Source organism: Mugil cephalus, chromosome 22, assembly GCF_022458985.1.
Source record: "Mugil cephalus isolate CIBA_MC_2020 chromosome 22, CIBA_Mcephalus_1.1, whole genome shotgun sequence".
NCBI classification, from domain to species: Eukaryota; Metazoa; Chordata; class Actinopteri; order Mugiliformes; family Mugilidae; genus Mugil; species Mugil cephalus.
This window is the reverse complement of record NC_061791.1, coordinates 12,154,680-12,167,837: the sequence shown is the minus strand read 5'-3', so window position 1 is coordinate 12,167,837 and position 13,158 is coordinate 12,154,680. Positions and strand designations below refer to the sequence as shown.

At 39.4% G+C, this 13,158-nt stretch overlaps 2 protein-coding genes across 3 annotated transcripts; one reads left to right on the top strand and one right to left on the bottom strand.

Moving 5' to 3' along the window:
* Window positions 1-2,207: 2,207 nt before the first annotated feature.
* On the top strand, window positions 2,208-6,284 carry sapcd1 (suppressor APC domain containing 1). Its single transcript, XM_047575702.1, has 4 exons — window positions 2,208-2,419; window positions 4,585-4,740; window positions 5,795-5,950; window positions 6,095-6,284. The coding sequence occupies exons 1-4, from the start codon at window positions 2,321-2,323 to the stop codon at window positions 6,206-6,208; spliced, it is 525 nt and encodes a 174-aa protein (XP_047431658.1). The 5' UTR covers window positions 2,208-2,320; the 3' UTR covers window positions 6,209-6,284.
* A 1,813-nt stretch (window positions 6,285-8,097) lies between these two features.
* LOC125000269 (achaete-scute homolog 4-like) lies at window positions 8,098-13,077 on the bottom strand. 2 transcript variants are annotated; one of them, XM_047575700.1, is made up of 2 exons: window positions 12,406-13,077; window positions 8,098-12,324 (listed from the first exon to the last, which is right to left on the bottom strand). In XM_047575700.1, the coding sequence occupies exon 2, from the start codon at window positions 12,318-12,320 to the stop codon at window positions 11,775-11,777; it is 546 nt and encodes a 181-aa protein (XP_047431656.1). In that variant the 5' UTR covers window positions 12,321-12,324; window positions 12,406-13,077; the 3' UTR covers window positions 8,098-11,774. The 2 variants fall into 2 exon arrangements, with proteins under 2 accessions (XP_047431656.1, XP_047431657.1); XM_047575701.1 differs by having other exon boundaries at window positions 12,426-13,077.
* Window positions 13,078-13,158: the final 81 nt, after the last annotated feature.

Below are 13,158 nucleotides of genomic sequence, written 5' to 3'. Positions count from 1 at the left end.
ATGTATGCAACTTATATTATAGATTATATAATGTGTTTTAAAAAGTTATTATTTAATTATTATAGGATTATTATTTAACTGTTTTAAAAGTAGGGAAGCACACTGACAATGCACTCAGTGGCTTACAAAGATATTATTATAGCCAAGTCTCAAATGTTTGTTTGTTGTGCTTTACTGTAGTGAGTGCAATCGATGGGAGGGCCCCATATTGACAGTGTCAAACACGGAGGTTCACCCACGTGTGCTGCCAGGAGGAACAGGCTTAGCCGCGCCCTCTGAATAATCAACACACAGCGTGTGTTGTGTGCACAGCCTGCCCCGGCTGACTACAGCAAGAGCTAAAAAGAATACACGGAAAAACGCTCTGTTAAGCTCGAAATCTGTGCAGAAGAGGCCAACACTTGACGCTGACGTTAAGTTACTGCATCTTCTGGGTTTAAGAGCCTTTGCTTTCTGTAGAGCAACTCAACTTGGTCTCCTTGTTAGATCGCACAAAGCAGATAAACAGCAACATCCTTCAAACTTATATATATATATACACACAGACACATGCATACATATATTAATATATATATATATATATATATATATATATATATATATATATATATATATATATATATATATCCTGCACTTTGGGGCAAGAGGAAATGAAATTAGGAAGTAAATGAGTGACACTCACAGGCGGAAAATAATACTGTTTGCTGTTGTCACTGGAAAACTGTAATGCAAGGTTTCAAAAATAAATTATGTCTAAATGTGTTTTGTTTTTTTTTTCCGTGTAGTACTGAGAAGTACTTTATGTTTGTTCAGTTCTGTCCAACTACTTTTGATTTTGCATGTTATTAATTGTTATACTTGATGATTGGTTGTCATTGGCCTAAAAGTTGTCAAATTTGACTGTATTTAACCTAAAAGATATAGTATTTCCGTATCCAACGTTCAGTTATTCTGAAATACTTTTTGGAAATAATTTCTACGTATTTAAATAAATCTATATTTCTAGTTCACTATATATCAGATGGAAATGTTTTTATATTTTACTCCAAAACAATACATCCTGACTCATAACCTCTCTGAAACAGGCAGCGTGTGAAAAACTTCAACTACAAATCTTTCTCTTCAGCTTCATTTGAAGTAGTGTTTGAGATTCTTAATGGTCACACGATGATAAATAGGTTGGATAAAGTTGTAAATACACGGTGGCAGCTCCACCCCAGCCAGCTACAATAGAGAAGTGTTACATAATGCGCTGGTGCCAGACATTATTTCTACAAAATGAGTTCTGCATTTGTAGCTGAACATATATTAACATTATTGGAATAGTATTTTTCTTACTACTTCTTACTACCTGCTGTAAAATACACCTCCATAGTACTTTTACTGTATTTATTTAAGATATTTATGGGTATTTTAAAGGCATGTTCTTCCACCATACATGTTGCAGCAGACTATAATTCTTCCAGTGGTGTTATTGTGGCTCTCCATCCAGGCACTTTTGGCCCGATGGTAATGAAAACCACGTGCTGCTAATTTTCTGCGTTGCCATCGACCAGCCCCAACAGCTGAGGGCTCCTAGCTACGATGTTTACTCCACTTCACCGAGGCTGAAATCACCCTGTTTGTTTGTCTTAGCACTTCCGTTCGGCGCTCCACACCTCCGTGCTTACACGGGACGGCGTGATCGCTCATCCTCGGGTTGTGTCACATTCCTGGAAACGTGTCGGGACACAGTGCACACCCAAAGCTATACGAGGAAAATGATTGCACGCGCTCTCTTTTTCTGCCAGCACAGGAATGTCCTGTTTAAGCTGGAGGATGATCTTTAGGGGAGCACTTATCCTGGAGCTTGTTTTTCGTTTTTAAAGCTTAGGTGCGGGATGAGCAAGCTGATGGACACAGAAGCTGTTGTGATCACACCTGCATCCTCTTCTCACATCGCCACTCCCCAGGTTCACGTTCACGTATCCTGCCCCACGGTTGATGTCTTTTCTCTTTCATATGATCCAGCCATGCCAGTTTCACCCATCTCTCCACCCCAATTCTTTCTCTCTGTGTCACTCACCGTGTTGATTAACCAGTCGTGGCAGTGACATGTGGAATTTTTCATTACCTCGCCCCGGGGCACCATGCTGCCTGCGCCTGTGTATCATGCAGCTTGCTTTTTTTTTTTTTTTTTCCACTCCTGCCTTCCACCCATTCTCCCTCCCTCTGTGTTATTATTCAACCAGTGGCAAGCTGAGGTTTGTTGGTCGTGGCTGAAGCCAGCTGTATGGAGTGGTAGTAGTAGTAGTAGCTGTCAGTGACTGACCCCCTCTCCATGGCCTGTCATCCCCCCGGCTCCGGCTCCTACGCTGTGGTTATCATCCCGCTCAGGACCAGCCTCTACAGCTTGGACGCACTGCGCTTCTACCTATGGGTGAGGCTCACACCGTGTGTTTGTTTCCTGCACAGTTTTTTTTTTAATAAAGAGTCTAAATGATTGCACCATACTATGCTCTGGTATTGTCAAACAAACAAAATGACGTATTTACAGTCTCTTATTTCCGTCACCAGTCTGCTACATTTAATCGAGCTTTATTTGCTTCCAGAATGTAACATATATTTAGCATAAGCAGTAAAAGAGTTAAAGATTTGCTAAAAAAGAATGTTTTTGGACGCACATAAGATGCATGTTCCTGTTGTTGTGGTTTTTACAGTGTGTTTAATATATACCTATGCATCTCACTGGGTACAAGCAAGGACACGCCAACAGGGGAGGACTGATTGAGTAACTAAAGTACAGAGACGTAGCTACAGATTTCGGACATTATGTACAACCTCGTGTTTTGGACTGAAATCCATTCGCGATTAATCCACCATCTACTTGTTTGCTAGTGTTTTGGCACAAATGGAAATTGTGCCGAAACCTGTTACTCATCCAGTTTTGTGTTGTCTTTGTTTTATGTAAGCTGCTGTATGAAATTATTAAGATATTTAAAGGACCAGAGTGTAGGATTTAGAGGGATCTGCTGGTAGAAGCGGAATAATTATTGCCCTGCTGGAACTGTGCTGTTGTACTGACTGTGTAGTTATATCTGTGGAGTTTCACTAAATTAATACTGTGTCTTCAAACGCTCGATCTAAAAAGGGCTTTTTGTGCTTTTTACGAAAAACCATTAGTTAATTGAGATGGGGGTACTAGCTTGCTTCCATGGTGTTGCATTGTACCATGTTGGTACGATATTAGGGCTACACAGTCATCTACCTTTTGTAGCTGTACCATCTGTTACCACTTAGTGACATTGTCAAAGAAAAAGATTTGGAACAACTGGAACTGTAAGCTACTTGTGCCCATGCTTTGTTTGTTGTTGTTTTTCATCCTTTAGTTTTCGGAAAGACTAGCAAAAGAACGTCTTTCTGTCAAGTGACATGCAAGTTTTGCATATGTAGCCTTTTTTCTACTTCATCATTCTTAGTTTCTTATTTTTGCTTTTCTTAGTGAACACTCTTGTTGTTCCCTTTCCAGTTTGAACGTTAAAACCAATCATTTGACCTGATATAATTACCCAGAAGTAACTTGGGTTGTCGGGGCCTTCATGCTGGTTGCATTCCCATAATCCTTCACACTATGTGGACTTAGCAAATCACAAATTGACTCTAAATCCAACACACACTTTAATGTAAATAATTAATTAATTAGCATAATTAACTGTCTATCAAAACAGTTTGCAATAGTTGTTACAGCTGTAATCATAGAACTAGGTTACTACAAGTAACCACTCCCCTCAGAAAGTATTACCAACACCAGAGAAGTTTAAGACATCAACGATCACTGATGCCACTAATAAATTCAAACAAACAAACAAACAAACAACAAAAAAAAACAGACTAATGACACACCGATTCAATGACTTTTAAACCATGTCACCCATTCTAAACTTGGTCTGTCAAATATTAAAGTTTGTAAAATTGCTGGAAGCCACAGAAATGGATGGATATTTAACTGAAATGCTCACAGTCCTCTAATATTTTCAGTCAGTTTTTCCACCGTTCCTACGTGACTGAGTGCTATTTTGAAGGTTGCATGGTTGCATTCGTCCCAATGACGCATTCCCACATGATGTCAAGTCTGATCCTCACAACTTCCTGTTAGAGGCTCAATATAACTGGGTTTCCACTGACTGTAATGACTCTAAACACAGTATCATCGAATTAGAACACCTAAATTAAAATCTGATCATCACATGTGACATCATTTAATGTGAATCATGTCATGAGCTTTAAGTGTTTGTTAATTGCCTCTGAAGTGACAAAGAACTCATGACAACAGCGCTGAATCACCGCCACCATATATCACGGTTCCCTGCTGTTGTCTTTGAGCCCGTTTAAAGTGCATGTAATCCAACTCAGTGTAGACAATAGAACTAAAGGCCTCCTGCTGCTCAGTAGTTTGTTGGTAGACAATGCCTTGGGGCCTCGGGAAGACAACAGGCAGCAGTGTCCCCACCACGCTGCTTTACATCAGTTTGGTGGTCCTGCTTGTTTAGTGTGACCCCCTGGTGTCCCGAAAAGACACAAACATCTCACTTGTTCTTGTCTCAGATTAAGCGTCTGAAGGATCTGGAGAAGGAGAAGGACGCCCTGTTTACTGGGCTGGAGATTCTGGAGAAGGCTCGCTACTGGTACCTACAGCGTCTGGAGGACAACAGGGCCAGGCAGATCAACACTGAGGGCACAAACAGGTGCACTGCAGCGGAGGTATGCACCAGGGCCTCGATTCAAGCCCCACTGACTTTTGTGTTCGTAAAGCAGTGTACTTGTATTTTAAGCATGGCAAAAACGAGCAGTTACAGAAGGACTTCTAAATGGAAACAGTGAAGCCCGGTTGAGAAATACATAAGAGACCCAAATGATATGGCATTGATTGCATTAGAGAGTGGAACAAAACAAACTGTTGTAAAGTGGTTAAATGATGAAAACAAGGATTTGTCTCCAAAAATGACCTGACTAATTAATAGATTGTCAAAGTTACTATGACATACCACTCCCCTTCAGAAAGTTTTGCCAGACACTGGAAACAAAATATAAAGAGTTTTCAAGAGTTATTTACAGGTTATGAACCAGTAACTCAGTTCATGTTCTTGTATCAGTTTCATCTTTCTAACCACTAGTCCACAAGCTTCCTAAACAGTGGTTGCCATGCTGGTCGAACCCGTCTGCCTGGTAAAGATATGTCAATACCCGGACTTAATCCTCAGAGGAAACTGAAACGCTGAAATTTAACTGATTTTGAACCATTTTCTCCATTCAATAGTTTGTTTATCGGAGAGGAGTTTGTAAAATTACCTGGTCAAACTTAAAGTAATACATTCGTAGCTACAGTATAATAAAGAACTTGGGGGATTTTCAACAGACTGTTTATTTAGTTATTATTTTTTGAAGCCATTCCCAAATTTGACTCATAAATGCAGTTTCTGAAAGAAATATTCAGTAATGAGTCATTATTGCCAGATTTCATAAACAGGATCAGATTTATGCTCTTGACCTGCGTTTTAGAGTCATAAATTTAGTGATGAGTGTTAATATTTTGACACTAAATCTTTGAATTTAGAATTTATTTAAAAGAGGCATTTTCAGTTTATCTTTAATGTCAAACTACAGTTTTTTCAGTGTGACTCATGAAGCATTTAGCTGATTCTCTAATGCCTTTTGAGCCAGAATGATATTCAGTGGATGCCACCAGGTGAGACCTAAACCTGGCGCCACCTCAGGTGTTTCCAAAATCCCAGACTGTGCCTTTGTCTCTCTCCAGGCTCGCTCCTGCCTTCTCAGGTCTCGTATGCACCGGGTGAATGGTTCTCTGGGCTCCATAATGACTGAGCCCAATGTCACAAGCAGCTGTAACCGCTCTCTGCCTGAAGCCGCGGCAGACAGCGACCTCCGGTGGCAAAACTCAGTACTAACGCAGGTAAGAAAAGTAAAGAGTTGTTATAACCGCATAACCTTACATTAAATAACTGTCTGCAGGTTCGTTCAGTCAGATGATCCTAATGGGTTGTTTTTGTTCTGACATATTACTGTCATGTCACCTTCCATTTATCTTCTTTAACAGGAAGTCGGTGAGAAGAACCGTCAGATCTCCCTGCTTGAGCTGGAAAAGGACGCTCTCCTGAAGAGCTTGTTGGACTGCAGGATTGCTGAATGCCAGCAGTACATGAGCATGTAGAGTACCTACCTTTTTATGGATAGCACAAAGTTTCTCAAGTTGTAAATATGTACTTTATAAATTACCATAAACGATGCATCATTTGCTCCTTTGTGTTATTTGCACTGCAGTGAAGCAGCTTCACCACAGCCTTTTTAAATAACAGCAATGCAGCTTGTCGTCGGGGAATGGAGAAAACTGCCTGTGGCCCCAGGGCAGAAGGGTTGCCCCCGAGGGCTCACAAACTTTAAACCACAGCAGTTTTAAATGCCAGTAAATGACCTCCCAAAGGGGCCTTATTTGACGCAACTCTGTGCATGACTCTTAAAAGCTGTTAAGTGTGACAGTGGTGCTCAAATTGAATGTTATCCCTGCGGGGGTGAATCTGGCATAATCATTTCAATGGGTTAAGAGATTCTTTGAATAACTGACATGTGGAGCAGTGAGTCTGCAAAAGACTTTATTAAAGCAGAGTCGTGCTGTTTTTAATGACTCAAGCTGTTAACATATTACTACTGCTACTGCTACTGTCACTGGCATAGTTTGTTGCATCATGGACATATGCTGCGTTCTTTCTCTAGATCATAGATCTTCGACAGGGGGTCCACACCCCCTAGGGGGCACTGCAGGAGTTAATAACACATTAACATGAATCCAACATACCTTAGTAAAGGAATAAGGGATAGCTTAATATTTAATGCAAAATGCTGATAATAATATATATTTATAAATAGCACCAAGTTTAATATAGAACACACAGGGGTCCCTACTTAATCTCTTCATCAGTTTTTGGGTCCTTGGCCTGAAAAACGTTGTAGAGCCCTGGTCTAGATGCCTATATGAATTCATGTGCTGACGCTGGATTCTCTCTTTCTTCTTGTCCTATTCTCCCTTTTCTTCTATCCCATCGCATTCTTTCTTGGTCAAGGTTTCCTCCAGTTAATTTGGATTTTTTTTTTTATTTCCCACCATCACCTTAATGATTACTGTCCAGGTGACTAGCTCTGGGTTCTGTGATGCTTCTGGAGACAACTATAGACTCTACATAAATCTAATCTAATTGAATTTAATACAATGCATAGTTCAATATTAATATATAGCATATAAGCATGAACTCAATATATGCGATGTGAATGTACATCTACTCAAGTAACCTATATCACAACAATGCAGAATAATAATTTTACTCCATTACATTTCAGGGACTCGTATCGCTCAAGTCTTTATTTGTCTCACCTAAAATTGCTGTGTGCATCAGGAGAATTGCCCCAACATTACCTCCCATCAATCACCAACCCCCATCTGGGACTTATATATCTTCAGAGTCAGGAAACATCACTGCGATACCGTCACACCTTGGGAAAGAACCTGTTCCAACTTCTCCCCTCTGGTAGGCGCTACAGAACACTGCATATCAAAACAAACCAGACATACTCATCCCACACACCATCATCATCAATCAGTAAACTAGTCAACTAATGTAGCTGCATGTGTTATACATAATTATCCACTCCATCTGTACTCGGGCAACGTTTATTTCCCTTTGCATCTCTATTTAAAATGCATTGAAACTGATGAAGAAGTCAAAGCCAACTCGGATTTAACAGTTACTAGTTATGCTTTTCAAATTAAAAGCATGAATAGATATAGTTTATGAAATATTTATATTCAATAAATAAATGTGAAGCAGATACAGTTAGATCTGGACTTGAACAGCAATGATCCAATAATACAGTGGACAAGGATAAACACATCTGGAATTTACTCACTGCTTAACTTTAAAAACCCTGTTAAAATAAAGCATCTAAAATACTTTACAATTCAAGAGATGTCTTATCTGGCTCAGAATTTGGACTTTTCTAATAAATTAAATATTTCTGTGTATTGCAAGTTATACATACATTTTAATATAATAAAATATGAGCTTGTGATGTGCAATGTGCAAGACTAGCTTTTTAAACAATTTAAACATTAAATACTGAAGTTGCACCGCACCAGAGTTTATCTGCAGTGTAAAGAGGCTCACCCAGCATCTTTGTGCGTCCTGTTTCTCCCGGTTGTTCCGTTTCCGTCCCTGTATGAGGGCTGTCTGTCTGAACATGTCGCTGCAGCCTTTCCCGGTGGTCCCGCACTGATCTTGCTGCGACTGATAAACTTTATCTCGCCTAGTCATCGTGTGTGAGTGGAGGAATTTTCTCTCCTGCACAAATGTGTAGCCTTGCGCACTCAGGAAAACATCAGCAGTATTAATAAAGAGCTCGGTGAGAATGTATGTCCGTCTTGCAGTTGTTGAACGGGGAACAAAATTAAATATTTGAAACCACTCTACCATACGTCTTCCTTGATTTCTCTATGCTATCTCTCCCGTGTGTTTTGATATTTGCCTTTTTTTTTTGTATTCTTTATCAAAATCGAGGTCAGATTGCTTGTCCCCATAAGGTGAACCTTGAACTCATCATTGTCCTCAGGAGTGTGTTTACTCCGGGGCCCTATGGGGGCCCTGTGTCTCTGCCGGTCTGTTTGGATGAGATATTGTTCTTATTCTGAAAGGAATCACTGCTTGTACGGAGCGTTAAGAGAACTGAAAGAAGAAATTATACAATACAATGTTTGTGTGTGCGTGTGTGCGGTTGTACAGCTATCTTTCTGGGGACCAGTGTGCAGTATTACACCTTCGGAGTGAGGACATTTGTGCAAAGTGAGGACATTTTGGCCTGTCCTCACTTCTTTGCAAAGCCATTTGAGGGTGACGTTATATGTTCAGTCATAGGATAAAGGTCACAATTAAATTATGTTTAGTATTTGGGGCTCAGGAATGCATTATGTCACAGAAGGACACAAAGATAGCCCAACAAATGTGTGTGTGTCACATGTTGTGACAGATTCCCAAACCTGATGTGTGGGAGGTTAGGACACAATACAAGAAGATGAATCAGAATTGTGTCTCTATTGCATGAATTCTTCCTTAAAGATGATATATAAATAAATAAAGGTAGTGTAATTCGTAGACAGTTGCATCAATGTACAATTCTGGAAAGTGCCATAAAATCAATTTCGTCCCATAAAAACATGCTTTTATTCAAAACAAAACAAACCCAACTTACACTTGTTAAAATGTATTTATACAGTGAAATTGATATAATTGTAGGTTGTAATATAGGTCAATAACAAAATTGTAATTGCTTTACTATATGGGCAATATCACAGTGTTTTTACAACCTGTACAATATTTACAATAGGAAGAATTGAAAGAATATATCATTTACTGTGTGAAACTTGACAAAAAGAAATGACAAAATATAATTTCCATTAATAATTCGCCTTTTAAATGTGCTTTCATAAAATTGTGCTTGTAATTATTTGTAATTATCTTTTTTACAGTCTATTAGGTTGAATGCACACAGTTCAGTTCCATACTTGCATATACAGTAATTGCCATATGGCAACACATTTTTACAACAGTCTCACTGTAATTTTTTAAAAGATAAAAAAATAAATAAATAATATAAGTAGAATTTCCCCGGACAGTTCTAATTTAATGCTGAAACCTTTTGTACTGGTGGTGGAAAACAGGATTTCCCAGATACATAAAATCAAAGTAAATGCCTATTTTCAAAATTAAAGAGTATAGTATAGTATACTTTCTTTTAGTACAGTTGAGATAAAGTAAATGTTGCCATATGGCCGCAACCGTGCCAAGTGTTAAATCATGATCCAAATCAACCTGATCTAATGTCTCATGGATTCTATCACATGCATGCATAGGCATAACAGTGAAACTGAGCGGGGCCTGCGAGGAATCTGTGCAGGAATCTGATTAGAATCTGCCTGTGTGCATGTGGAAAGAAAACATCCATTATGATGGAGGCTTTCATTTAAGTAGCTTCATGCTTTCTATCTTCTCAGAGCCACTGAACCATCAAGCCCAGGGTACCAGCACTTGGCTAATTATTGGGTCTAATTCACACACTGCTCCGCTAAACACCTTTTGTCGAAGGGTTGTCACGCCTTTGTGGCCATCAATGCATTTCTCCCGTACCAGTATGGTTCACTTGAACCACGCTCTGCTGGTCTTTCCAAATTCCTATTACTTGTATACAATATAGTGTTTACTTTTTTTATTTTATTTTTTTATTTGTGGTTTTTACAGAAAATCAGAAGCGCTGTTTCCATGCAGGTCAGCGGAGGTGGGAAGCATAAACACCAAATAATACAGCAGGGGAGGGTGTTGCCAGAGTTTGCTCTTTTGAGGCTGAGGGCTCCCTGATAAATACATTCCTTAAGCTATTAGGAGAGAAAAACTTCCTGAGAAAATTGAGATGGTACAATAAGTAGGTGGTCTTTGAAGGGCACTTTAAAAAAAAGAAGACATTCTTCTTCCTTAGTTTTTTCAGGCTTGAAATGTAATTTCTCCTCTTAGGTTACCACTTAAGAACTCAGTTTTCCGTAACTAAAGCTCAAGAGTTTTAGTCTCTGACAGGGAAAGCTTTGGATTTGATAAGTCAAAAGCAAAAATGTGCTGCAAAAAAAAGACCTTTTTCAAATGGTACAGATGGAAAAACTGCCATCAAAGTACTCTATTGATTACTGAAGTTCATCTAATTTTAACACCACAGGACAACATAGATGTGTGCATAAGAAAAGTTTAAATGAACATTATAGGCTAATCAGTAAGTCACTATCAGCGAAACAGATGCATATGATTAAATATTAGTGCATTTAAGGGTCGATCAACTTAAAATGTTTATTTTTGTGAGAATAAATCTGCCAAGAGAGTTTAAGAAAAATAAAGAAACAATAGCATAAGCAACGCGGTGTAAAACCTTCCCTCCTTGTGTGGAATTTCCAGTCTTTGTTCTTTAATTTAGATCTTTGGAGGAGAGTAATTTAATTTCATTTTAATTTGAAATGATGATTGAGTCACTGAAGGCCACAATAGTGTAATATCAAATTACGCCCTGATTTGTAAAAAATTCTACTTTAACTATACAAAAAAATAATAATAATAATAATAATAATAATAAATAAAAAAAAAATGAAGTGATCATCTTGTTATCCAAAATCCTAATTTTCACTTGTACAGCATGGCCACTTGGCCGTCCTATTAAATCATAATAATGATATCAAACATAATCCCGGTCCGAGAACACATATTTCTTTTCAGTAGTTTCACAAGGGGAAAGGCATTAGTAATAGAAAGCACATGGTTGATAATGTTTCGTGCATTTCCACAAGAAAGACTCTCATACAAAAGTATAGTTTAATTTGAAACTATATTTCACTCCGTGGAAGGATTTCTTGATGAGACTGTGACATTTTCTCAGTAGTCAAGAAGAGTCTTTCTTTCTCTGATTCCGTTCTTACTCCCTGACTTTATTCCCATTGTAGTCTTTACGGAACAAATCCAGACAGTAACAGTATATTAATTCATAGCCATTGCAGTCGATTTCATTCACTGTGCACATTTACTGTAAAAAAAACAACAAAAACAAAAAACAAATAAAACATTAAAAAACAAGGTTCGCTTTTCGTTTGTCTTTTTTTCTTTACACGTTATTAATAATCAGCAAGTCTGAGGGAGAAACAACTAGTAAACAATCTCCCCACTGTCGCTGAGGCTGGTTTTGGACTCTCCGTCACTGTTGCACTCGGTCCTGGTTGACATCGACTCGCGGTTGCGCGCGTCTCCAAGCGACATCTCCATCCCGGAGGCGTTTAAGTCCAGCAGGCCCTGCAGGTGTTTGATATAGTCAATAGCCGCCCGCAGTGTCTCCACTTTGCTGAGCCGCTTGTCTTCGAACTCCTGGGGCAGGTGCTCTCTGAGACGCGCGTAACCCTCGTTTACGCAGCGCACCCGGTGCCGCTCCCTTTCGTTTCTTTTCCGGATAAACGCGGGCTCGAAGGAGTAATCGCACACGCCGAGAGGTCCGTGGAAGGGGAAGTATGACAGTCGTCCGTAGGGCAACCTCTGGCCGTGCACGGAGTCAAGGTATGAAGCCTCCAGGTGGAATGGCAACCCGAGCCGGAGCGCATCTTTGTAGTGCGCTCCCCTGTTGTCCATGGAGATGCCGTGGAGAGCCAGAGGAGGTACAAATTGAATATTCTCCATTAAATCCTTCCCATGACAAGACATCTTCCTAAAAACAAGAAAAAGGTAGACACGTGTATCTTACTCATTTAGAATTGATAAAATTGACGTGAAAAACCCTGTAAATTACCTGCAATCGTTTCAGCTCACCGTCAGAGTCTCCTCAGGATCATCTCGTGTGTTGCGCAACGGTTTCCCTCTGAATCACGGCACGTTGTGGTAAAGCAAAAAATGTCAAGAAGGTCGACTTTCGTCTATCAGAGCGCTGTCAGTGTAGGTGACACCGTGTTTCTTGGAGTTTTGAGGCTGCAGATAAGGTGGGTGTGATCCTGGGCGGAGATGCGGCCATGTAGCTTTCTTATCAAGATAAATCTGTTCACATAGCATTTACTTCCTTCCGATGACACGGTGAAGCAGCTCTCATCGTGAAATAAAAACTGATTACTAATAGGAAAACACACTTGGTCGTTTCCAAGAAGTCGTTTATTAGTAAACTCTTTACATCAGTAGTGAGTCTTAAGCTCATAGTCTCATAGTTCAGTGTGTGTCAGATGTTTTTTAATGATAAGCTGTGTAATCATCTGCGACGTGAAATTGATTGAGTCAAACCAGAAATGTGCTTGAATTTACAATGAAATGGCCAAAGTTAAGCAAAGACAAGTGTGGACTGGAATTGAAAACCACTCATGATATTGTACGTGGGAAATATTCTTTCTTTCTTTTGGTTGATTGGAACTTTTAGTTGAGCTATAATAACTCCAGACAAGGCAATATATTTAACACTTCTTGACCCTATTACCAGAGTTTGGTACAACATCATATTGCTCAAAAAAAAAAAAAAAAAAAGCGTCCCCGAAGGGAGTCAACAGAGAAACAACTGACC